The sequence below is a fragment of the Heterodontus francisci genome, chromosome 13 (genome assembly GCF_036365525.1).
Source record: "Heterodontus francisci isolate sHetFra1 chromosome 13, sHetFra1.hap1, whole genome shotgun sequence".
In the NCBI taxonomy this organism is placed as follows: domain Eukaryota; kingdom Metazoa; phylum Chordata; class Chondrichthyes; order Heterodontiformes; family Heterodontidae; genus Heterodontus; species Heterodontus francisci.
This window is the reverse complement of record NC_090383.1, coordinates 16,732,830-16,756,395: the sequence shown is the minus strand read 5'-3', so window position 1 is coordinate 16,756,395 and position 23,566 is coordinate 16,732,830. Positions and strand designations below refer to the sequence as shown.

The window sequence follows — 23,566 nt, the reverse complement described above, 5'->3', positions numbered from 1 at the left end:
TTACAGCACATCCTGGGAAAGAACATCCACCTAGCAGCAATGAGAGTATGGGACAAGGAACTCACAATTCTAGTTAACTTTCTGTGGGAAAATTCAGTGATCCAATCTCCTGAATGAGTGGGGAGGGAAACTGTTGGGGATTTCATCCCAATACCATCGTAGCATCGTGATTATGTTACTGAATTAGTAATCCAGAGTTAATGCTCTTGAGACACGAGTTCAAATACCCACCACAGCAGCTGGAGAATTTAAATTCAATTAAGCTGGTCTCAGTAATGAATTGTTGTAAAAACCCATCTGGTTCACTAATGGCCTTTAGAGAAGGAAATCGGCTATCCTTATGTGGTCTGGCCTACATGTGATTCCAGATAGTGCCCTCTGAAATCGTCTAGCAAGCCATTCGGTTATATCAAACTGCTACAAAAGGTCAAAGAAGAATTAAACTAGATGCACAACCTGGCATCAACCTAGACACCAGATATGACAATGGTCTACCCTTGCAGTTGACTCTGCAAAGACCTCCTCACTAACATCCTTAGAAATTGCGTCACCTTTTTCCTTGTTCTTTCTTCAGTTGCTATTCCAAATGATAACAAAAGAAAGCCGAAGAAAAAGTTAGATCTCATAGTTAAATAAAACCTTCAATAGCATTAACTGCAAGTTTACAGCCCTTTTAACAGTGGGGAAAAAAGGACAGTAGGATATATCTTTAATGTAAATAGCAAAAAAGTTTTTAAAAACACTAGTCCATTTAAAGCAAAATGTTTTAAAAATTTAATTTTGGATTTCTGCCAGACATCTTCAAGGCTTATTAACAGTAATTATTGCAGCAGCACAGGAATTTTGGCAGTGGCGCGCAAGCCAGCCACTGTGCCCACACCCGAGCAAGTGAGAGGAGGCAGCTGCATAGTCGGAGGTTGAGGCTGCATTACAGCTGATAGAGATCTAAATGTTTCCAGCAGAATATGGCAAGGCTGCTGTCTTCCCATGTCACAGTCTTGCCAAGTGTGGAATTCTTGGACATGGATGTCTCTGATCATTATGGGGTTTCAGCCAATCCTGATACTGAAGGCAGCTCCTGCTGCTTGGGCCTCAGTAATGCTTCCACTAGTCACATGGGGAGGGCTGCCAACCTCCCTTGCAGTGGGCCGGCTGTCTGCAGTTCCCACCTCCCGAACCCACCCTCCATTCAATGTGGAGGCAAACTACTAATTGGCCACTTTGCGTAAAATTCAGCCAGAAGGCATGCTGCTGCCGCCTTGGGCGGGTTCACCAGAAATGGCCCCACTGTCGGATTCCCGATGTTTGTGGCAAAATTCAGCCTGAAATGTGGACTACCTGCTCCCTGGTCTCGGCAGTGCCTTTCTAGTCATCTGCACTGTCTCAACCTCCTATTTTATTCCCTGTGGGAAAGGGTTTATCTCATGCCTGATCCCTCCCCCACAGCCCAGTGGCCACTCAGTACTTGCTGTAGGTACAAACTCACTGCCCACCACTCTTTAGTGCAATTAGTTGAACCACTAACATGTTCATCCGCCGAACTCAATTAATTTTCTTATCCTCAGTTTTATGAAGCAAAAAGCAGTGTCCAAAAGAATCACGTACTCAAGATCTATCTCTGCAGGGAGCTGGTGGGTTGTGTGGGGAGAACTGTTATGTTTCTGCTGTCTGTATCCAAAATGGCTGCAAGCCTTCCTTTCTCAAATTTCTGCTTTTCTCAGTTTGAAAGATGAAGGATCACAGACCTGAAACATTAACTCTTGTTTCTCTCTCCACAGATGCTGCCAGGCCTGCTGAGTATTTCCAGCACTTTGTTTTTATGTACAGTATACAGCTGGTAAAAGGAATGATTCACTCACATCTGGTACTATATATCTGTGTTTCCTTGTCTATCTTTTGGTCACATTTCAAGAACATTAAATTAGCGAACGGCTGACTGATGTGTGTGGATGTTTACTAAGGTGCAGAGAGAGTCAGAGTCAGTGTCAGAGAGGGAGTGTGACAGAAACAGACTGAGAGACGCACTGTATACCTCGCCATCTCCCTCCACATTTAGAATGGAGGGTGTTCCTTTGTTTAAAATGGTTGCAGAAGGAGCCCTCATCTGTAAGTGGTGCTGTACTTGACCTGGGAGTGTTTTTTAAGGCAGTGTTATGGGGGTGTCACTCTATTTTCACTCATGCTTTACCTGCTTGGAAGCATTTGACTTGGCAGTAGAAATGTAGTTTGACTCTGTATTAAGTCTGTGCTGCAGCAGCCCAGGGAGTGTTTGGACAATTTAGAGCAAGCTTTACTCTGTATCTCACCCTTAGTGAAATAAAATGTTTCCCCATCTCCCCTCTAGACCTTTTGCCAATGATTTTAAATATTTCTGGCTAGTCGATAGGATGGCGACTTTGTACAGTGGGAATGTTGTATTGGTTTTCCACAACAATACGAGTTCAAACTTAAAAGTCAGAGGTCAGGGATGAGTTAGCTTGAAGTACCAATGTCCAGGCTCGGGACAGTAGTGGGCAGCAAGTAAGTCTGGGAGATATTTGAGAGACATCACCCAACATCTACCCACAAAGACATTCGAACAAAGGTCCCTGTATTGTGATTATAAATACAGACCAATTTTATCTCATCCTTAAACCAAAGATGCTGAGGTCTCAGTACCATGGTCTATATGGCCCAATATATTGTATTAACATTTACAATTTATTAGCAAAACATTTTTTTTAAAATAGCACTACTGGACAATTGGAAAATAATGAGATCCACTGTAATTAGCTGATTGAAAAAGTTTAAGACCTTCTCTAAATATTACCTTGATAAGTTATTCTGAATTCCTCAACTAAGGATAGTGTGATGAGATTTTAATGGAATATAAATATAATGCAGAAAAATAAAAATTGGTACAAAAACTTATTTAATAAGCACTTTATGGACAGTTCTGACTGTTCAAATATTGTACAAAAAATATTAGAAAACATTTTGGAATAAGTGAGTGAAAAAAAATGAAACAAAACAGGGAAGGTGTTTGCAAAAGTTGTCCAGTCATCAGGATTCAGTCTCAGTTTCATCTGTATCTTTGTCTGGATTATCTTCTGATTCTTTCTCATCCCGCAGTTGTTTCTTCCAGAGCTTGGCCATAGCAAGCAGCTTGAGGTTTGGCTGATTGGCAGCATCTTCTGGGAAGATGTAATCGTAATACTCTTCCCAACCAGCATCGGTCTGCAAGTTAGAAAAAATTATTGGGAAATATGACTCAGTAAATTAAATGAGGTTTCACCATCCTCATCCTGTTTTTAGGATTCCAAAATAATCAATCTATTTTATTTCTACGTTTTATTTTGAAGAGGTAAATTTCCCGAGCATTAAGCAGCCTGATTACCTGAATTTGTTTAATTTCCGTTACAAAATAAGGTCAGTAAATGGCCAGTAAGATTTCAGGGGCATTTATTTTTATTGGAGGAAAAGAATGTCTCTTTCAAATGTGTGATTTTCATCAGTCTTGTAGCTCTCTAAAATACTTTAGCAGATCTAGTCACTGATATGGTTGTTACAACAAATGGACAACTATAAGGATAAATTTCAAATATCCCCCATTATCACTCTCATACAAACAACTTTATGTATGCTTTGAAAAATGTCCTTACCCCATCTTCTGCCTGCAGCTTTCTCCTCTTCTTGACACGTTCTGGCATGAGTTTTCGAACCCTATCTTGTGAAGACTCTGTGCCAAATTCTGTCTCAAAGTCCCTCCAGGACTCCAAGAATATGAGTCGCTCTTCTTTCTCCTCACAGTTCCGTAAAGATCTGTTGGCGTCCTCGTAGATTTGTCGGCATCTGGACACGCGTTCTGGCACATCCACTGAAAGCTCAAATTGAACATAACTGATCCATACCTATAGAAAACAAAAACATACATCATTTTAAAGGTTTGACAACACAAAAATGTAAGAGCATGGAAAACCTTTCTTCCATACCCTTCAGTCCTACAAGGACATATGTCTCAAGCTGGAATGTGAAAAAGTGCCTATGTAGAGAATAACAGATAGCAGAGAACTATCAAGTAAGAATCTAACAATCAAGTTCAGATAGAGTCAAATTCACAGAAGTGTATACTAATTGTTTAATAGTAAAATTAGATTACAAATCATTCACTTCTGTCACTAACTGATATTTAGTTGTTTTAATCTGACATCGATCAGAGCACCAACTATTGCTGTGTCCCTAATCTTTTAACATCTGATAGATCTGTTGATAAATTCTAATGGTCATAAATTCATGTAATTAGGAAATTATCTAAAGTTGACACATAGGTATGGATGTACTACGCCCAACATGTTCACATATTCTCATTCATGGAATCATGTATTTATTAATAAAACAGGTCACCATACCTGCCTTAGAGGCACTGCAACGTTGATCACTAGATTGGACAACCCCCTCATCCCAGGAATCAATCAGGGGAGATTGAGTAGAATGGGCATTTACTCACTGGAGTTTAGAAGAATTACAGTTGAACTCATTGAAACATAAGATTCGGAGAGGCTATTTCCCCTGTCTGAAGAGTGTAAATCTAGAGGACATGGTCTCAGGATAAGGGGTCAGCCATTTCAGACTGAGATGAGGAGAAATTTCTTCACTCAGAGTGATTCTCTATCCCAAAGGCTGCAGATGTTCAGTCGTTAGGCAAATTCAAGACTGAGATTGATGGATTCTTGGAATCTAAGGGAATCAAGGAATATGGGGACTGGATGGGAAAATATTGAGGTCTAAGATCAGCCATAACCTTATTGAATGGCGGAGCAGTTTCTAGAGGCCTTATGACCTACTCCTGCTCCTATTTCCTATGCTCTAATAAAGTGCGTCACAACTCTAGATAAGTATAAAAGGTTCTATCTATAAAGTATTTCACCTTAACATGTTGAGTACGTTGAAGTAGGCGTCTGTAAAGGTTTCGTGTCCTTTCATATTCTTCCTGTTCAATTTCAAAGTCTATATAGGACTTCCAGAGAACCTGAAACACAATGCAGTTAACAAAATGACTTAACTTGTAATTTTAAGAAAAAATTTAAAAAACTTTAGAAGTTGGTAACATAGAACCACAGAAAAAGTACGACACAGAAGGAGGCCATTCAACCGTTGTGACCGTGCCAGCCAAAAAAAACTAGCCGCCCAATCAAATCCCACCTTCCAGCACCTGGTCCATAGCCTTGCAGGTTAGAGCACTTCAGGTGCATGTCCAGGTACCTTTTAAAAGATTCAAGATTGTTGGCCCTTCAAAATTATGGGCTGCCAGTATGTCTGGTATTCTTAGAGCCTAAAACAAAACAGGGATTGAACTGATCCAAGACCAGCCTGTCAAGTTGTCCAGTCCTGGGACAAGATCTACAGATCTTCTCAGTACCCTATTCCTAGTTTACTTGAGTTTGGTTTCTGAAGGCTGTTAGTGACACATAAAACAATACTCGAGCAGTATTCAGGTATATTAAAAATTACTGTATTTTGCACCATTTTGTGAAATTACAGACATGACTCCTCTCCATGTGCCATCCTCCCTGCCTCAAAAAATTAAAGCAGGTCATGCGCCTCAGATTAGTGGAACGTTTAACCTCTTTAGAAGTAACAATCTGAAGTAACATTTGTGAGGTAACAGAAGAGGGGATTTTATAAAGATTCTCAAGGCTTTACTTAACTTCAAAATAAATCTCGAACAACTATTATTTTTCCCTTCATTCGTTCCCTTTTACTAAAATATTTAAATACCACAATCCTGACTTTTAGAAGGGAAGGACTGTCCACAGTCCCGTGGGTAACAAAGCTTTTTCTTTTAATTACATATGAATGAGCTGAAAAGGAAAAAAGATCATAAACATAAAAGCTTGTCCTCACCATTCTTAGTGTTACTATACAAATTTATTAGATTTTTGATGAAGAAATACGAAAGCAAAAACAAACTGGAACACTCGCTAGCCCACAGAAGTAGCACGTCATTTACTTTTTGAAGACCAATATAAAAAAGGTACTCAGGAATAATTAATACTTGTACAAATTTTAGCACCTGCATGCTATTTTTGAAACCCATTCTTTCTGATTAGTGCTAGGTATTTGAGCAGTTATAATATGTCACAAATTAAATGCATTTTAAAAGGGCTAAATTAGTATTCATAACAGAAAAAGAACATTTTAATTCTATTTTCTATTTGTTTTATGGCAGGATCATACAGAACCAATAATGTATCAAAATGGCAGCTTTTCTGAAGTACCTGACATTCCTACCAAACATCATTGATCTTACAGGAGAGTGGTTGAAGGAACAAAAAAGTTAGACGAAAGACGGAAAGGAGCGAATGATAGAGGGCAGATGCTCAAGTATATCTTTGAAATTACCAAAAAAGATAACAGCTGGCTATATTCATCTTGGGGCTTAGGCTATTATGATAGCTAAGCAAAGTCAGAGTTAACAGGCCATTCCAGAAAGACAAATAGATTACTGGATCGGGTAGTTGGTTGGCTGATGCAGTGCAATGGAGAGAAATCTGAAGTACTATATTTTGGGAACAAGAAGAATGAAAGGACATATTACCCAAAGAGCAACACTGTTAGAGATTTGTGGTGGCACAGATGCATAGATTTTTTTGGAAAAAGTCAGACTGCAGATAGAAAAGTCATAAAGGCAAATAGGGGATCTTTGGGGATTGGATGTAAAATAAAGAAAAGGATCTTAGATTTATACAAGACTTTGGTTAGGTCACAGTTGAAATATTGTGCACAGATCTGAATATGCTATTATGGGAAGAATTTTTTTTTTTTTAAGAGCCATGAAAAAATACAGCTAAGATTCATCATAGTAACACCACGAATCAGAGATCTTTATAAAGAAAGGATTAAAAATTGGGGCTTTTTCCCACTGGAACACAGTACATAAGAGAGATTAATAGAGGTTTTCAAGACTGTACAAGAGTTGGTTTCCCTTGGTCAGAGAATTGGAAACAAGGAGGCATAGGATTATCAGAAGAATGAAGGGGAAGTGCAAAGTTTTTTTCCCCACAGTTAACTAGAACAAGTAATGCTTTATCTCGTTACTGAAACATAGGCACCTTTAAAAAGGATTTGGATCTCAAAAGAAATATTTTAAAAAGAGGAAAATGGAACTAGTCTACTTATAAAACATCCAGTATTGGATGAGCAGAAATTTCCTCCAATTAAATTTTGGGACGACTGAAGCCATCGTCTTTGGTCCCAGTCACAAACTCTGTTCTCTCCATCCCACTCCCTGGCAACTGTCTGAAACTGAACCAGACTATTTACAACCTTGGTATCATATCTGATCCTGAGATGAGCTTCCTAACACACATCGCATCATCACCAAGACTGCCTATTTCCACCTCTGTAATATCGCCCAACTTCGACCTCGTCTTAGCTTATCTGCTGCTGAAACCCTCATCCATGCCTATATGTGGCTCAGGTCAAATTTTTTCCCATAATGCTTTGTAAATTGCCTTAGGACATGTTATATTAAAGGCACTAAATAAATGCAAGTTATTGTTGTAAATAGCTCCTGTTCAAGAGTTAGCACCAGCACAATGGGTTGAATATTCTTGCACTGTGCTGTAATTGCTATGATTTGAAAAATCATGAGATATAATCAACATACTTGGAGTTACCTTAAGTGGAAAAGTTCAGTATATATTTTGTTTAAACTCTAAAATGATCATCTTCTCACAATGGGTATATAATTATGGACAGGTACTGTTTTCAGCTTGCTTAACAGTAAAAAGAATCAGTCTCCATCATAGAAATTTTCTATTAGTGAAAATCCAACAAAGCATTTAAAAGCACAGAGGTGGTTAGTTTTCAAATACAGAAGGTTTACAGACACATGGATTCAATGAACTGTAACTTCCGAATCCATCAGTGGATTGTTCAATAAAGTTTGAACATGATTTTATTTTTATTTTTTAAAAAATTTTCTTTTTTAAACTTATTGAGGTGACATCACTTTTCATCGATATAAAACAGAATAGACTGAAAGTTTCAAGCATATCCAGTTTTAAAAGTAATCCAATTTCTAATCAACGGGATGAATCTGATTGAAAGCTAATTTTTTAAAATTATCCAGGTAATAAAACAATTAAAGACATAAAGTACATAATGTAAATTCTCCCGCTCCACTTCCATGAAGTGATACAAAGATTAGAGTAATGTAGCTAGAACAATGTATCCTAAAGCTAATCACTATTTATTGCAAGTACTCAGGAACCATCTGATTCCTCAATTCATGTCATCTTTAATCCCTGTTTGGTGTTGCAAGTAATGGACTTGTTACCAAATGTGTTGTACAATGCATGCGATCACATTTGTGGAACTTGCTAATGATGTTGCAGAACTGACTAAATCTCTTACCTCTGGCATATCTAGTCTAGGTTGGCCAATTGCCAGTTCATAGATGGCACGAGCACGTTCAACATCACCAAGGATGGTCTCCAACTCGGCAAACTTGATCCAAGTAGTGCAGTTCTCTGGAGAAAACTCCAGATATTTCTCATAGAGTTTCCTACACCGGTCAAACTCACGAAGCTGGAGCTCTAGTTCGATGTACCCTTTGAACAGTTTGTTCTTTGGACATTTTCCTATGCCAGTACCCTGAAAGTGCACACAAGAAAAATTCTGACATAAGTTACTATTCATTAATATACTCATATATTCATTATATATTCATTAATATATATATATTTTCCTCATCCAGAATAAGAAACCTGCTTCAGTTGATAGGTCACTTGCAACAGTTAAAAGCAGGCCTCTCACAGTCCAGCATAATTATGGCATGGAGGGGGAAGACAGTCAATTTTATAATGGCCTTCAGAAATGAGAATACACATCCTCATTTGACTGGAAATAAAAAGGAAACATTTCTACAAACGTTTGAAAATCTGAAACAAAAAATGTTAACAGTCAGGTCAATCAACATCTAGAAAAAGTGAAAACAGGTTTCTGGTGAAGAGTTATACACAAAATACTTCCTCGTCATTTTTCTTTTCAGATGCTAACTGACCTGTTGTGTATTTCCAGCACTTTCTGTTTTTGTTCCTGTTTAAATATAGATGTCTTCCAACTGAACTAATGGTTGACCTAAATGGATTCTGATGTCAGGATTTTTCCAATCATATATTGGCAACACTGGAATTAAAATTATGTTTTTTACACTTGGAAGAATGTAGGAGGTGTGAAATACTTCCACTTAAATAAACTCTGTCCCCCTTTAGTAACCTCTATATACTTTAATTCTTTTCAAGGGACGTGGCTGTCACTAGCAGGCCAGCATTTGTTGCCGACCTCTAACTGCCCGTGAACTGAGTGGCTTGCTAGGCCATTTCAGCGGGCATGTAAGAGTCAACCATATTGCTGTGGGCCTGGAGTCACATGTAGGCCAGACCAGGTAAGGACAGCAGATTTCCTTCCCTAAAGGACATTAGTGAACCAGATGAGTTTTGTCAACAATCGATGATAGGTTCATGGCTGAGACTAGCTTTCAATTCCAGATTTTTATTAATGAAATTGAATTTAAATTCCACCATGCCATGGTGGGATTTGAACCCATGTCCCCAGGGAATCAGCCTGGGCCTCTGGATTACTAGTCCAGTGACATTAACAATATGCCACTGTCTCCCCAATACCTGATACTGATACCGAGAGGGAAAAAAAGTAATGTTTGATATTGGCAGAATTTTGGACTTTGCTTCTTCAATCACTCAGCAGCTTTGTCCATTAAAAGGTTGAATCCTGCAGGGCAGTAAGCTCACAGGTCCTATCGCTGCTGAGCCAAGCTGATCTCAGTCAGGGTGTCAGTAATGCTGCTGCAATTAGTTTCTGTGTCCCCAAAATGGGGAAGGGAGAATTAGCCAGTGTTTCTCTCTCTGTTTGCTATCCAGTAACACCTGCTGCAAAAGCAAGCATATGTGTGGATATTAGATGAGGACAGATTTGGATGCAGGTCTGACACCCTCTTTGCTGAACAGCCCATTGGCACTCATTGTGAGCTTTGTATTGGAGCCCAATACCTCAAAAAGGAACCCATGCCTTCAAGACAGCAAGGGGCACCCTTGGTGAAAACAAGTAATATTTTTGCAAAGAAAGCCAATCAATTACCTTGCACCTAGTTTCTGCTGTTAGCTATCAGACATCTGATAAGACCTGTACTGTGATGGAGTCATAGTTATCCAGCACAGAAACAGGCCCTTCAGCCCATAGTGTCTGTCGGCCATCAAGCACCTATCTATTCTAATCCCATTTTCCAGCACTTGGCCCTTAGCCTTGTATGCTATGGCATTTCAAGTGCTCATCTAAATACTTCTTAAATGTTGTGAGGGTTGCTGCCTCTACCACCCCTTCAGGCAGTGTGTTCCAGATTCCAACCACCCTCTGGGTGAAATACCTTTTCCTTAAATCCCCTCTAAACCTCCTGCCCCTTTCGTAAAATCTATGCCCCCTGGTTATTGACATCTCCACTAAGGGAAAATGTTTCTTCCTATCTACGCCCCTCAATTTTGTATACCTTAATCAGGTCCCCCCTCAGCCTTCTCTGCTCCACAGAAAACAACCCTAGCCCATCCAGTCTCTCTTCATAGCTGAACTGCTCCAGCCCAGACAATATCCTGCTGAATCTCCTCTGCACCCTCTCCAGTGCAATCACATCCTTCCTATAATGTGGCGACCAGAACTGTACTCAGTAGTCCAGCTGTGGCCTAACTAGCGTTTTATACAGCTCCATCATAACCTCCCTGCTCTTATATTCTATGCCTCGGCTAATAAAGGCAAGTATCCCATATGCCTTCCTAACCACCTTATCTACCTGTGCTGCTGCCTTCAGTGATCTATGGACAAGTACACCAAGGTCCCTTTGACCCTCTGTACTTCCTATGGTCCTACCATCCATTGTATATTCCCTTGCCTTGTTAGTCCTCCCAAAATGCATCGCCTCACACTTCTCAGGATTAAATTCCATTTGCCACTGCTCCGCCCATCTTACCAGCCCATCTATATCGTCCTGTAATCCAAGGCTTTCCTCCTCACTATTTACAACACCAATTTTGGTGTCATCTGCGAACTTACTGATCATACCTCCTATATTCACGTCTAAATCATTAATGTGCACTACAAACAGCTAGGATCCCAGCACCGATCCCTGGGGTACACCACTGGTCACAGGCTTCTAATTGCAAAAACAACCCTCAACCATCACCCTCGGATTCCTGCCACTAAGCCAATTTTGGATCCAAATTTGCCAAATTGCCATGCATCCCATGGGCTCTTACCTTCTTAACCAATCTCCCATGTGGGACCTTATCAAAAGCCTTAATGAAGTCCATGTAGACATCAACTGCTTTACCCTCATCTACACACCAAGTCACCTCCTCGAGAAGTTGAATCAAATTTGTTAGATAAACAATGTTTCAGAAAAAGAGCATAATGCAGCATCAAAAAAAAAGTTCTGAGAGTCTAATTTAATTATTGTATCCATAAGCTAAGAAAGATATATTTCATTAAGTAAAAGTAATGTATGTGATTACTTACCAAAGCCCTCCTAGCCAGAGACAGGTTCTTCTGTCTAACTTCAAACTGTGCATAAAGCAGCCACAATTTGGCAAACGTGAACTAAAAATGCAAGACATTAGGATCAGAAGGTGAGGGTGAATTCATAAAACAGTATGTTATTCTAAACTAAACGAGTTATATTTAATGTAGCAACAGATGTTTATAGAAACAACCATTTTGTTCAGTATCTGGAGCCCATAATGTGCAACGACATTCGCTACCTTTATAATAATTAATTTGTAGTGAACAACATTTAACAGCATAATTCTAAGTTGTAATTATTTCTCAAATATATAATCTTGCCATTATTTTTGTTCCACTAAAGTCTTGTCCACTATTTGAGATTAATACTGAAGAAGTGTCATGTAAAATAAGGAACTTTTGTCAATTCCCTCAAAAGGGAGAACCACAGGAACAGAAAAATCAGAGAAACAAAATATTTGTGGACTTTGCGGAATTCCTCCCAAAAAAACGTAAGATTGTTTTGTCAGTTTCAAATTAGAAAGGCATACACAATCTTTTTTAAACCTCAGACCTAAACAACAATCTTAAATACTTTATTTCAGAGTAAACATGACAGAATATTTGCAGTAAACTCTGGTAGAGAGTAAAGAAAGAATGAACTTGCCTTGTTTATCTAACAAATTTGAATGATAGTGCCTTTTGAGAACTTGGCATGTACAACTAATGAAAATACTTTTTTTAGTCGTTCGTGGGATGTGGACATTGCTGGCTAGGACAGCATTTATTGCCCATCCCTTTAGAAGTGTAGCCACTGTTGTAATGTAGGGAAATGCGGCAATCAATTTATGCAAAGAAGGGTCCCATAAATAAAGATAACTTTTCTTTTAGTTGGTTGAGGGATAAATAATGGCCAGGACATTTGATGAACTCTCTTGCTCTTCTTTGAATAGTGCCGTATGACTTTATGCCCTCCTGAGGGGGCAGACAGGGCCTTGGTATAAACTCGGATTCAAAACATGGCACCTCCAATAGTGCAGCATCCCTTTGGTGCGATACAGCTGTCTCAGCCTGGATTATGTGCTGAAGTCCTGGAGAATGACTTTCTGACTCAGAGAAGGATGCTACCACAGACCCAAAGCTAACACTGAGTACTTTATGGAGAGAAATTAATGTAGAATTCTCCAGGCATGTATGGTTCCACAGATAAAGAAAGGAAAGGATTATCTTAAGTCTACAGGTCTTCTGGGTATATGGAGAGAAGTAAGCTGCATGGACATCATACTTCTGTCAAAACACATGTATGCCTGATTTACACAAGAACACAGAATTACTATAATTAGTTCAGGATTGCACAGCTTTACCTTCTTGTGAGGGATGAGTTCCAAGCACGCTTGATACACTTGCCTAGTCTTCTCTGGATCCTGTTCAGGAAGGAATACTGAAGTTATAGAAAATATTCTCAAATGCTAAAATACAAAACATACTTCTTCCACGAATGGCAATTGATGCTAGATAAATTGTGAATTTTAAGACAGATTGAAAATACCTTTGCTAACAAAAATCGAAGGTATATGGGCAAAGGTAGGCATATGGAGTTAGGTGGCTTATCAGCCACGATCTCACTCAATGGCAGAACAGGCTCGAGGGGCTAAATAGCCTACTCCTGTCCCTATATTCCTACACATAGCTGATGCAAAACATAACTCAGAAATTAGGGCTTAACTTTACCTCGAAAAATCTCTCCAGCCCTATCTGTTGCATATAAAGGTGGGGAGGTGGTGGGAATTGGTCTAGACCAGCAGCATGAAACAGGCTCATAGAGAACTGGCAACCTGTTCTACACTGTGGCAATTTTTATTTTCCACTATCTTGGAAAATATCGCCAAGATTTTTAATTTCAAGCCAAGTAAGAGCAAGAGAGAGACAAAAAAATGAACCTCCAAAAACACTGAACTATCATTCTGTGAACTGTTTTCTTTGGAGAAAAGGTGGTTGAGAGGAGATCTAATAGAGGTATTCAAAATCATGAGGGGTTTGGACAGAATAGACAGGGAAAAATTGTTTCCACTGGTGGAAGGATCGAGATCAAGAGGGCACAGATTTAGGGTAATTGGCAAAAGAAGCAATACAGACACGAGGGAAAATTCTAGGATCTAGAATTTACTGCCTGTGTATTGGAGGCAAGTTCAATCAAGGCATTCAAGGGGGAATGGGATTATTATCTGAAAAGATGTGCAGGGCTATACGGAGAAGGCAGGGAGTAGCACTTAGAGGAGTTGCTCCTGCAGAGAGCCAGTGCAGATATGATGGGCTGAATGGCCTCCTCCTGTGCTGTAACGATTCTGTGAACTTCATTGGAAAAAAGACCAGGCACAGCCAAAAACTGGCAGCCGACTTGCTGTGAGCCCATTTTGTGCTGCTAGCATAGACCAATTTCACCTCCAAGAGCTTTTTTAACTGAATCGCGTAGCATTTAGTACTTTAGTCTAAAATAGTTCCTTGGTTATTACAATATAGAAAATGACACAATATTCCCCGCACCCAACACTATTTTAAATTACTCTATTGTAGCTTATAAAATAAGATCACTTTTTGGAAAAAAAAACATGAAAAACAGTTAAAAAAAATCTATAGTTTCTATAATATCAAGGCACAATCTTCCCAGGATGGATCACTGGATGAGCAGATTGCCCATCCACTCTCATCTACAGAAGCCTGTGTATCCTCCGGAGACCAGGAGACAAGAAAACCATGGGCAGTGGCTGGAATGTATCCTCACACAAAATGATTTGTCCACATATTGAACAGTCACCTTTGCCTCTAGTTCTTCAAACAAAGCATAGTTGATCCATAAGTAAATGTATCGCCTCCAGTGCCTCTTTTCCTGAATGGGCGGTACATTGGCTATTGCGCGCTCATACACTTCACGGACGGTCTCAGAATCTCCATCGCTTTCAACTAGTCGGAGGTAGTCGAACCAGGCATCATAATTATGTGGATTAGCCTTTCAGAAATAGATAGGATCTTAAATTATTCAAATATTTTTATATGGAGAGATTCTTTTTTAAATTCATTATATACTAATTTTTATTTTCATTCTGAAGAATGCTTCTTTTCTCACATAGTAGCCAAGCAAACATGATTAAGTGCTGTATTAACTTGCATCGTTCCTATCATTTAGATGAGAGCTGGGATTTATTTTCCAGTTTCTCTCTCCCATAAGTCTGGATTCATTTCAGAAGAAAAAAAATGTTCATGAGCAGACACACAATGAAAACTTCTGACCTCCCACTACCCCCACAATATCAGCACTTGATCTCAGCTGTCATGGCGTAGTGAGTCATCAAGCATGATCACAAGTCATGGTAATGGAGAGGGAGAAAAATCAGACCTCAAAATAAATAGCGGCAGAATCTTGCAAAAGGGGTACCCACTATGTCGGCTGCGTAGCATAAAATGAATAAGAAAAAAACCCCAAAGAATTGCTTATTATTGTTCATATTTGAACACTGGCCTCTCCATAGGAGCTTGTCAATCCACTGTTCTAAAGATTACTGCATATGCAGAAAAACTAGACACGTAAACATCAGAAATCTTGAGACTTACATTTTAAAGAACGCTAGTGCAAAATCTGGGACATCACCACATATATCTCTCTGATGCTGAGCGTTCTGTACTCAGCAAAGGTCTCAGTTTTATCCCCTTACGCCCCCACCTCAATGAATTTCACGCTCGGCATGACGTTGAGCTCTTCTTCCGTCGCCTCCAGGCTCACTTCTTTGACCAGGAGTCCTCCCCCCGACCAGCAGACCCATTCACCCGCCTCCAGCATTCTCCTTCTTCCTGGACCCCTCCCCCTGGCCTCTTACCCGCTCTTGATCTCTTCAATGAAAACTGTCAGCGAGACATTGGTCATCTCAATTTTTCTGCCCCCCTCACTCACTCTAACCTGTCCCCCTCTGAACTTGAGGCACTCCGTTCTCTCAGGTCTAACCCCGACATGGTCATCAAACCTGCAGACAAGGGTGGTGCTGTTGTCGTATGGCGTACCGACCTCTACCTTGCAGAAGCTCAACGCCAACTCACGGACACTTCTTCCTACCTCCCTCTGGTCCATGACCCCACCACCGAACATCAAGCCACCGTCCAAAGGACTGTCACTGACCTCATCTCCTCTGGAGATCTTCCCTCTACAGCTTCCAACCTCATAGTCCCACAACCCCAGACAGCCCGCTTCTACCTCCTTCCCAAAATCCACAAACGGGACTGTCCCGGCAGACCCATTGTCAGCCTGCTCCCACTGAACTTATTTCTTCCTATCTTGACTCTATCTTTTCTCCGCTGGTCCAGTCTCTTCCCACCTACATCCGTGACTCTTCTGACGCCCTACGTCATTTTGACAATTTCCAGTTTCCTGGCCCCAACCGCCTCCTCTTCACTATGGACGTCCAATCGCTCTACACCTCCATCCCCCACCAGGATGGTTTGAAGGCTCTCCGCTTCTTCCTGGAACAGAGGCCCAACCAGTCCCCATCCACCACCACCCTCCTCCGCCTGGCTGAACTTGTTCTCACATTGAAAAACTTCTCCTTCAACTCCACGCACTTCCTTCAAGTAAAAGGTGTCGCTATGGGTACCCGCATGGATCCTAGTTATGCCTGTCGTTTTGTGGGATATGTCAAGCATTCTTTGTTCCAGTCTTACTCAGGCCCCCTCCCCCAACTCTTTTTCCGGTACATTGATGACTGTATCGGTGCTGTTTCCTGCTCCCGCCCCGAACTGGAAAACTTCATCAACTTTGCTTCCAATTTCCACCCTTCTCTCACCTTTACATGGTCCATCTCTGACACTTCCTTTCCCTTCCTCGACTTCTCTGTCTCCATCTCTGGGGATAGGTTGTCTACTAATATCCATTATAAGCCCACCAACTCCCACAGCTACCTCGACTACACTTCTTCACACCCTACCTCCTGTAAGGACTCCATTCCATTCTCCCAGTTTCTCAGTCTCTGACGCATCTGCTCTGATGATGCTACCTTCCATGACGGTGTTTCTGATATGACCTCCTTTTTCCTCAACCGAGGATTTCCCCCCACTGTGGTTGACAGAGCCCTCAACCGTGTCCGGCCCATTCCCCGCACCTCTACCCTCACCCCTTCCCCTCCCTCCCAGAACCGTGACAGGGTTCCCCTTGTCCTCATTTTTCACCCCATCAGCCTCCATATCCAAAGGATCATCCTCTGCCATTTCCGCCACCTCCAGCGTGATGCCACTACCAGTCGCATCTTCCCCTCCCTTCCCCCGTCAGCATTCCGAAGGGATCGTTCTTTCCGCAACACCCTGGTCCACTCCTCCATTACCCCCACCACCTCGGCCCGTCCCATGGCACCGTCCCCTGCAATCGCAGGAGGTGTAATATCTGCCCATTTACCTCCTCTCTCCTCACTATCCCAGGCCCCAAACACTCCTTTCAGGTGAAGCAGCGATTTACTTGTACTTCTTTCAATGTAGTATACTGTATTCGCTGCTCACAGTGTGGTCTCCTCTACATTGGGGAGACCAAGCGCAGACTGGGTGACCGCTTTGCGGAACATCTCCGCTCGGTCCGCAAGCAGGACCCTGAGCTTCTGGTTGCTTGCCATTTCAACACTCCCCCCTGCTCACATCTCTGTCCTGGGATTGCTGCAGTGTTCCAGTGAACATCAACGCAAGCTCGAGGAACAGCATCTGTCAATAATTTCAGAGCATGACAGCCCCCCATTTTACTTTCATTTTTAGTTATTTTTTCTTCCTTTTTTTTTAAACATTCTTTTTTACATTTTTTACAATCTTTTTTTTGCATTTATTTCATTTCATCTTAGTTTGTTCAGTTTGCTTACCCACTGTTTTTTTTCAGGTTTGCACTTGCTGCTGTTCAATATTCAGTGTATTAACACCTAATCTGGACTAATGCTTTGTCTTTCAACACACCACTAACATATTGTTTGCCTTTGCTCCGTGACCATTTGGTCAGCTATGTGGCCTGGTCCAATCTACATCTCCTTTGTTATCTCTTGCCCCACCCCCACCTCACTTGCTTATAACCTGTGACTTGTCTAATATTTGTCAGTTCCGAAGAAGGGTCACTGACCTGAAACGTTAACTCTGCTTCTCTTTTCACAGATGCTGCCAGACCTGCTGAGTGGTTCCAGCATTTCTTGTTTTTATTTCAGATTTCCAGCATCCGCAGTATTTTGCTTTTATTATCACATATACAGTTTCTGGCATTGATTTGCAGGTCCCCTTCCAAGCCATCTAACCACACACACACTTGTCAATCAGTCTTATTCTGCCCAAGCACAGATGTCAATTTTCCTCTTTCCTTACAGCAACTGTTTAGTTTCTTGTTCATGGAATGCAGCAGCCATATGTCATCACAGAAGTTTTACTGAGCTGTGACTGACACCAGGTTTCTCCCACAGCTGGAATTATAATTTACAGAAGACAGGAGACTGGAGAAGGTTGGTAGGTAAATTGGCCATTATAAATTGTCACCAGTATAGGTAGGTGGTAGGGAAATATAGGGACAGATGGGGATGTTTGGTAGGAATATGGGATTAGTGTAGGATTAGTATAAATGGGTGGTTGCTGGTCGGCACAGACTCGGTGGGCCGAAGGGCCTGTTTCAGTGTTGTATCTCTAATCTAATCTAATCTAACAGTTAATGCAGACAATCACTGACTAAGCTGTAGTCACTGGATTTTCCTCAACTTCACGGTGAAGCAGGATTGACTAGGTTGACTCTTCAATAGGTGCCCGTCAGACATTCTAAAATGTCCCACAAGTATATCAATTTATTAATTGCACTAGAATGGTTAACAAACCCAACCGGAAAATTAGGTCAGATTAAGCTGCCCAAATATATTAGTCAACATTGTCTTCTTAACATGTACCAAATACATATCTATGTCAGAACCTTGATTTTGCTATTCATTTTCAGGAGGGTACTATGTCCAGTTTTGGGCCTTGGCATTAAACAAAGGTTATAAAGAGTTAGGAAAAGAACTGTATAAAAAAAATGCTGCTCTATTCATCAACAGTGCAGCCAGGTACACTATGCGTCCAATGCCTTACTTTGTTATCTCCTGGGAGATGCTGAAAAAGAGAAAACAAAACTTTGGAAAATTCTTCCTCAACTCATAGGAAATAAAGCAAATTTCTGGAGATTGCAATAGCCCCCGAATATACTAATCATAACTCGAAACTTATCCTATAACTGAAAATGTCCTGTTAAGAAATTTGTCAAGTTATCAAGTGCTCATGGAATAAAAGGAACAGTAACATGAATACGGAATTGGCTGAGCGACAGAAAACAAAGAGTAGTGGTTAAGAGATGTTTTTCGGGCTGGAGGAAGGTTTGTATCGAGTTCCCCAGGGGTCAGTGTTGGGACCCATGCTTTTCCTGATATATATTAATGACCTAAACCTTAGTGTGTAGAGTGCAATTTCACAGTTTGTGGATGATATGAAACTTAAGCATTGTGAACTGTGAGGAAGATAGTGTAGAACTGCAAGAGAACATAGACAAGTTGGTGGAATGGGCAGATAGGTGGCAGATGAAGTTCAATGCAGAAGGTGATTAATTTTGGTAGGAAGAACATGGAGAGACAATATAAAATAAAGGGTACAATTCTAAAGGGGCTGCAGAAGCAGAGGGACCTGGGTGTATATGTGCATAAGTCATTGAAGGTGGCAAAACAAGGTGGTTATGCTGAACTTGTCAACACTAGTTCGGCCTCAGCTGGAGTACGGCATCCAGTTCTGGGCGCCACACTTTAGGAAAGATGTGAGGGCACTGGAGAGAGTACAGAAAAGATTCACGAGAATGACTCCAGGGATGAGGAACTTCAATTATGAAGATAGACTGGAGAAGTTAGGACTGTTTTCCTTGGAGAAGAGAAAGGTGAAAGGTGATTTGATAGAGGTATTCAAAATCATGAGGGGTCTAGACAGAGTAGATAGGGAGAAACTGTTCCCACTCGTGAAAGGATCAAGAATGAGAGGGCACAGATTATAAGTAACAGGTAAGAGAAGCAAAAGTGACATGAGGAAAAACTTTTTCATGCAGCAAGTGGTTAAGGTCTGGAATGTACTGCCTGAGAGTGCTGGAGGCAGGTTCAAATGAAGCATTCAAAGGGGAATTAGACAGCTATATGAAAAGGAAGAATGTGCAGGGTTACGGGAGATGGCTTGGGAATGGCACTAAGTGAATTGTTCTTTTAGAGACCCTGTGCGGACACGATGGGCCGAATGGCTGCCTTCTGTGCTGTAACAATTCTGTGATTCTGTGAAATCTGTCTCCCTACCAAATAATTTACGTGATTCGTTGTTTTATTTATGATACCATACGGTTTTACATTGAACAATGAAGACTTATTGGCCTAGATTTTACGGTCAGCGACAAAGTGATGGTGCTTGCCCCGGATATCAAAGAAAGCTGTCCACAAAGATCTCTGAAACGTGGATGAAGCTCAACACAAGCTCAAGGAACAAAACCTGATCTTTCGACTGGGCACTTTACAGCCTTCTGGACTCAATATTTTGAGTTCAACAATTTGAGATTGTAACCTCTGCCCCCATTTTGTTTCATTTTTCTTTGCTGGTTTGTTTTTTTCTCTTATTTCTCTCTACTTCCTTTACTTTGTTTTCAAACAGCAGCTATTCAGGATCCTGTCATTCACACCTCCTCTAGAAACATCTTTTGTTTGTTTACTTGTCCCATTACCTCTCCCTTTGGCCTTGTACCATGGAGCATTTTGTCATTTAATCTCGACTATCCTCCACCCTATCACAGACCTACCTTTTTGTTCTTCTTCCCACCCACCCCCCTTTTACTTGCTCAAAACCTATTACATTTATAACTTTTCCTAGTTCAAATGAAAGATCACATATCTGAAACATTAACACTGTTTCCCTTTCCATAGATGCTGCCAGACCTGAGTATTCCCAGCATTTTCTGTTTTTATTTCAGATTTCCAGTATCCGCAGAATTTTGCTTTTGTAATTTTCGTTACCATTTACTATCCCACTTGACTACTTCTAAAAGCTCACTTCTTAGTTGCCAAGGGTAAAAAGGCACAAATCACTTATTTTTTCCCTCATAAATCAGCACACTCTGACAATAAGGATTAGCCTCATGGTTCTTTGCATCATTTCCATGACTTAAATGCCTCCCTTGCGTCGTGATGGCTAAAAGTGGACACAATACTTAATGCACGTTCTGGCTAAAGCACCATAGTTTGCCATGACATTCTCCAATTTGTAACCTATTGATTTGACTACATAGTTCAGCATTCCACTTAGTTTGTTGCAGCTGTTCTGCAGTGACTAGACATGACGGATGCTGAGAAAACTAACCCCCTGGACAGATTTCAACAACTCCAACAATAATTTTATTTGTACAAAAGGCAACAAAAATGATGCTGAAAGTCTGAAATAAAAGCAGCATTTGTATGCAGAACAGACAAGTTAATGTTTTGGATGCAGACTGTTTCTCTAAACTGGTTTAGAGACCTAATCTACATCCGAATGTTAACTTGTCTGGTCATGGATTTCTGTTTTCAATTTTGAAAAGCCAGATGTAATATTTTTGCAAAACAGAACTAGAAAGATAAAAATGAATCTTACCTTGACTTCCTCTTCATACTGAAAGCGCCTTTTGCTGACAATAACATCTTCAATGCCTCTTCTGTCCCCAAATTTTTTCTCAAATACTGTGTAGTTTTTGAAGAGCTCTTGAGCCTTCTGTTTGGCAATTCTGTCAAGTGCATATTTGTAGATCACCCTCACTCGATCAAACTAGAAAAATAATAAACTCACAATGTAAAGTGGAAATGCTACTTAAGCATTTGATTCAAAAGCAGCTGAGGCCAGACAAATTTTTCAGGGTTTGACTACTGTGAACCGATTAACATATATGTTACATTGGTAAATTCACATAACCATTATTTCTGTAAAAGTTGCTTGAAAACAATAAAGTTTGATGAAAATGGACAGCACAAAAGGATGAAATATTTGCACAGTTCACAAATCAGCACACTGTTTCAATTTATCATTTTAGTTTTCCCCACTTCTCTACTGAAGAGATTAACACATTTCATTATAGAAGGCATCAGAACTAAGCTTTATTCTGTCCTTGCTTGATGTCACACATGCACTTTTCAGAAGATATCACAGGCAACTATCAAAACAGCAGGAATGCTGGCTAATTTTCCTCCTCTGCCCTATCACCACCCTAGGTGTATCACCTAACCAAGCACGGACCAGGGATTGAATTTGCCTGGATGGTATAGCTCAGTCCTGAACTGAACAATGCTGTTATCCATTAAGCCAGCAGTTGTGCAACTGGCTTGTTGCTCCAGCATTTTATCTGACTGTAGCTTTCAGTATTCAGCTAAAAAGCAGCTACATGCTTAATTTACATTGTTATCTTGCTTGGCCACTGATGATGCAAGTTTGAAGTTGCCAGTTTTCATGATACTGTGAAGAAATTGTACAAGCAGATGATGCAGAATCAGGTGGGTCATACCCCCATCAGTGTAGAAATCAAATATATTTAAAAATTCTACAGAACACTAGAAATGTGTGTGTAATGGAGTGTAACACCATTTCACCAAACCAGCCCTTTCTTACGTGCAACAAACTACCGACCATATCAAACTGTGTTGTTACATGCGCACATGGCTTTATTCTATAAATTTAGCACAGAATCCCTTCAGTATTTATCAAACTGCTTAAAGTGTCAAGTGGAATGTAAATACTCGACTCTTAATCATTTAGAGTTTGAATCTCTTCCCTAAAAGAAAATGAACAAATTATACATTTATGAGAAATCATACGGAGCTAAATGCATAGAAATAGTATACATTTAAATACCAAAGAAAACTGTTGCTGCTGATACATTGTAATCCGTTTATCAATCTCTTTCCAAAACAAGAGTAAATGCAATGTTAAGTAATAAAGCTATACTGAACTCTGCTTAAAAGTTTGAAAGATGACATGTGCTGTAGTAAATAAAGGAGTGCAATGTCCTCCTGATAAAAGAGCATCAGCAAACCTTGATTACCAAACTGATTTAGGAGAATTATATTCACATATCAGAAGGTCAGATAGTGAATGAAATTAAAAAGGAATTAAATCTTTCAGCATCATGCACCAAAATAATGATTTATTCCATTTTGTTAGAAGATTTTTCTTTACATGCAACTATCTGCTAAAAATTTCTAAAAACACTATTCAAGCTTCAGAAAGAATGTTTTAAAACAATTGCTGACCTGGAAAATTTTAATATCACCATTTGACAAATGCATTCTTTTTCACTACAGTAATTTCAAAAATACATAAAACTTTTCAGACTGGCTAAGTTCCATGGCAGTGGGTGAATGCCTATGCCAATCCCTCACAATCTGGTCTTGTGCCACCACTCCCTCCGCTGGCCCCCTCTCCACCACGCAAATGCAACAGAGAGTGATACATACCCCAGGAATCGCTTTCCCTAACTGCCAGCCAAAGACAACTTAGTTTTGTGGCTCTCAGAGGTTTACCCAAGTTTGCAGGTGAGCAGTAAAGGAAGAGTAGATGACATAGAAAATGACCAAGAGAAAGGAAATGTGTAAGGGATATAAGAGTAGCATGGACAAGAGAGGAGAGAGAAAAAGAGGGAGTGAAAAGCAGAGAAAATAGAAACTGCAGAAGAGGGATTCAGAGAAAGTAGATAAAGGATGAGGGTGCAAAGATATAAACCAGGAGACTTAAAGAAATGGTGACAAGATTAAGAGACAAAGAAATAGAAACAAAAGAAATTGCATGAGTGAGGGGGACGAGAGAAAAAGTATTGAATATAGATCAGAGGTACAGAAAGGGTTATAAAAACAAGAAATGCTGGAACCACTCAGCAGGTCTGGCAGCATCTGTGAAAAGAGAAGCAGAGTTAACGTTTCGGGTCAGTGATCCTTCATCGGAACTGACAAATATTAGA

At 40.3% G+C, this 23,566-nt stretch overlaps 1 protein-coding gene across 1 annotated transcript in view; it reads right to left on the bottom strand.

Annotated features, from left to right (window-relative positions):
- Positions 1-2,893: 2,893 nt before the first annotated feature.
- The window catches only part of crnkl1 (crooked neck pre-mRNA splicing factor 1), a 36,285-nt gene continuing 15,612 nt past the window's right edge, over positions 2,894-23,566 (bottom strand). Inside the window, exons 7-14 of the mRNA XM_068044411.1 lie at positions 21,217-21,387; positions 14,363-14,554; positions 12,912-12,971; positions 11,566-11,646; positions 8,398-8,637; positions 4,907-5,008; positions 3,642-3,890; positions 2,894-3,216 (exon numbers count right to left, since the gene is read on the bottom strand). Coding sequence (XP_067900512.1) covers positions 3,043-3,216; positions 3,642-3,890; positions 4,907-5,008; positions 8,398-8,637; positions 11,566-11,646; positions 12,912-12,971; positions 14,363-14,554; positions 21,217-21,387 — 1,269 coding nt within the window. The 3' untranslated portion in view covers positions 2,894-3,042. The remainder of the gene's footprint in view (positions 3,217-3,641; positions 3,891-4,906; positions 5,009-8,397; positions 8,638-11,565; positions 11,647-12,911; positions 12,972-14,362; positions 14,555-21,216; positions 21,388-23,566) is intronic.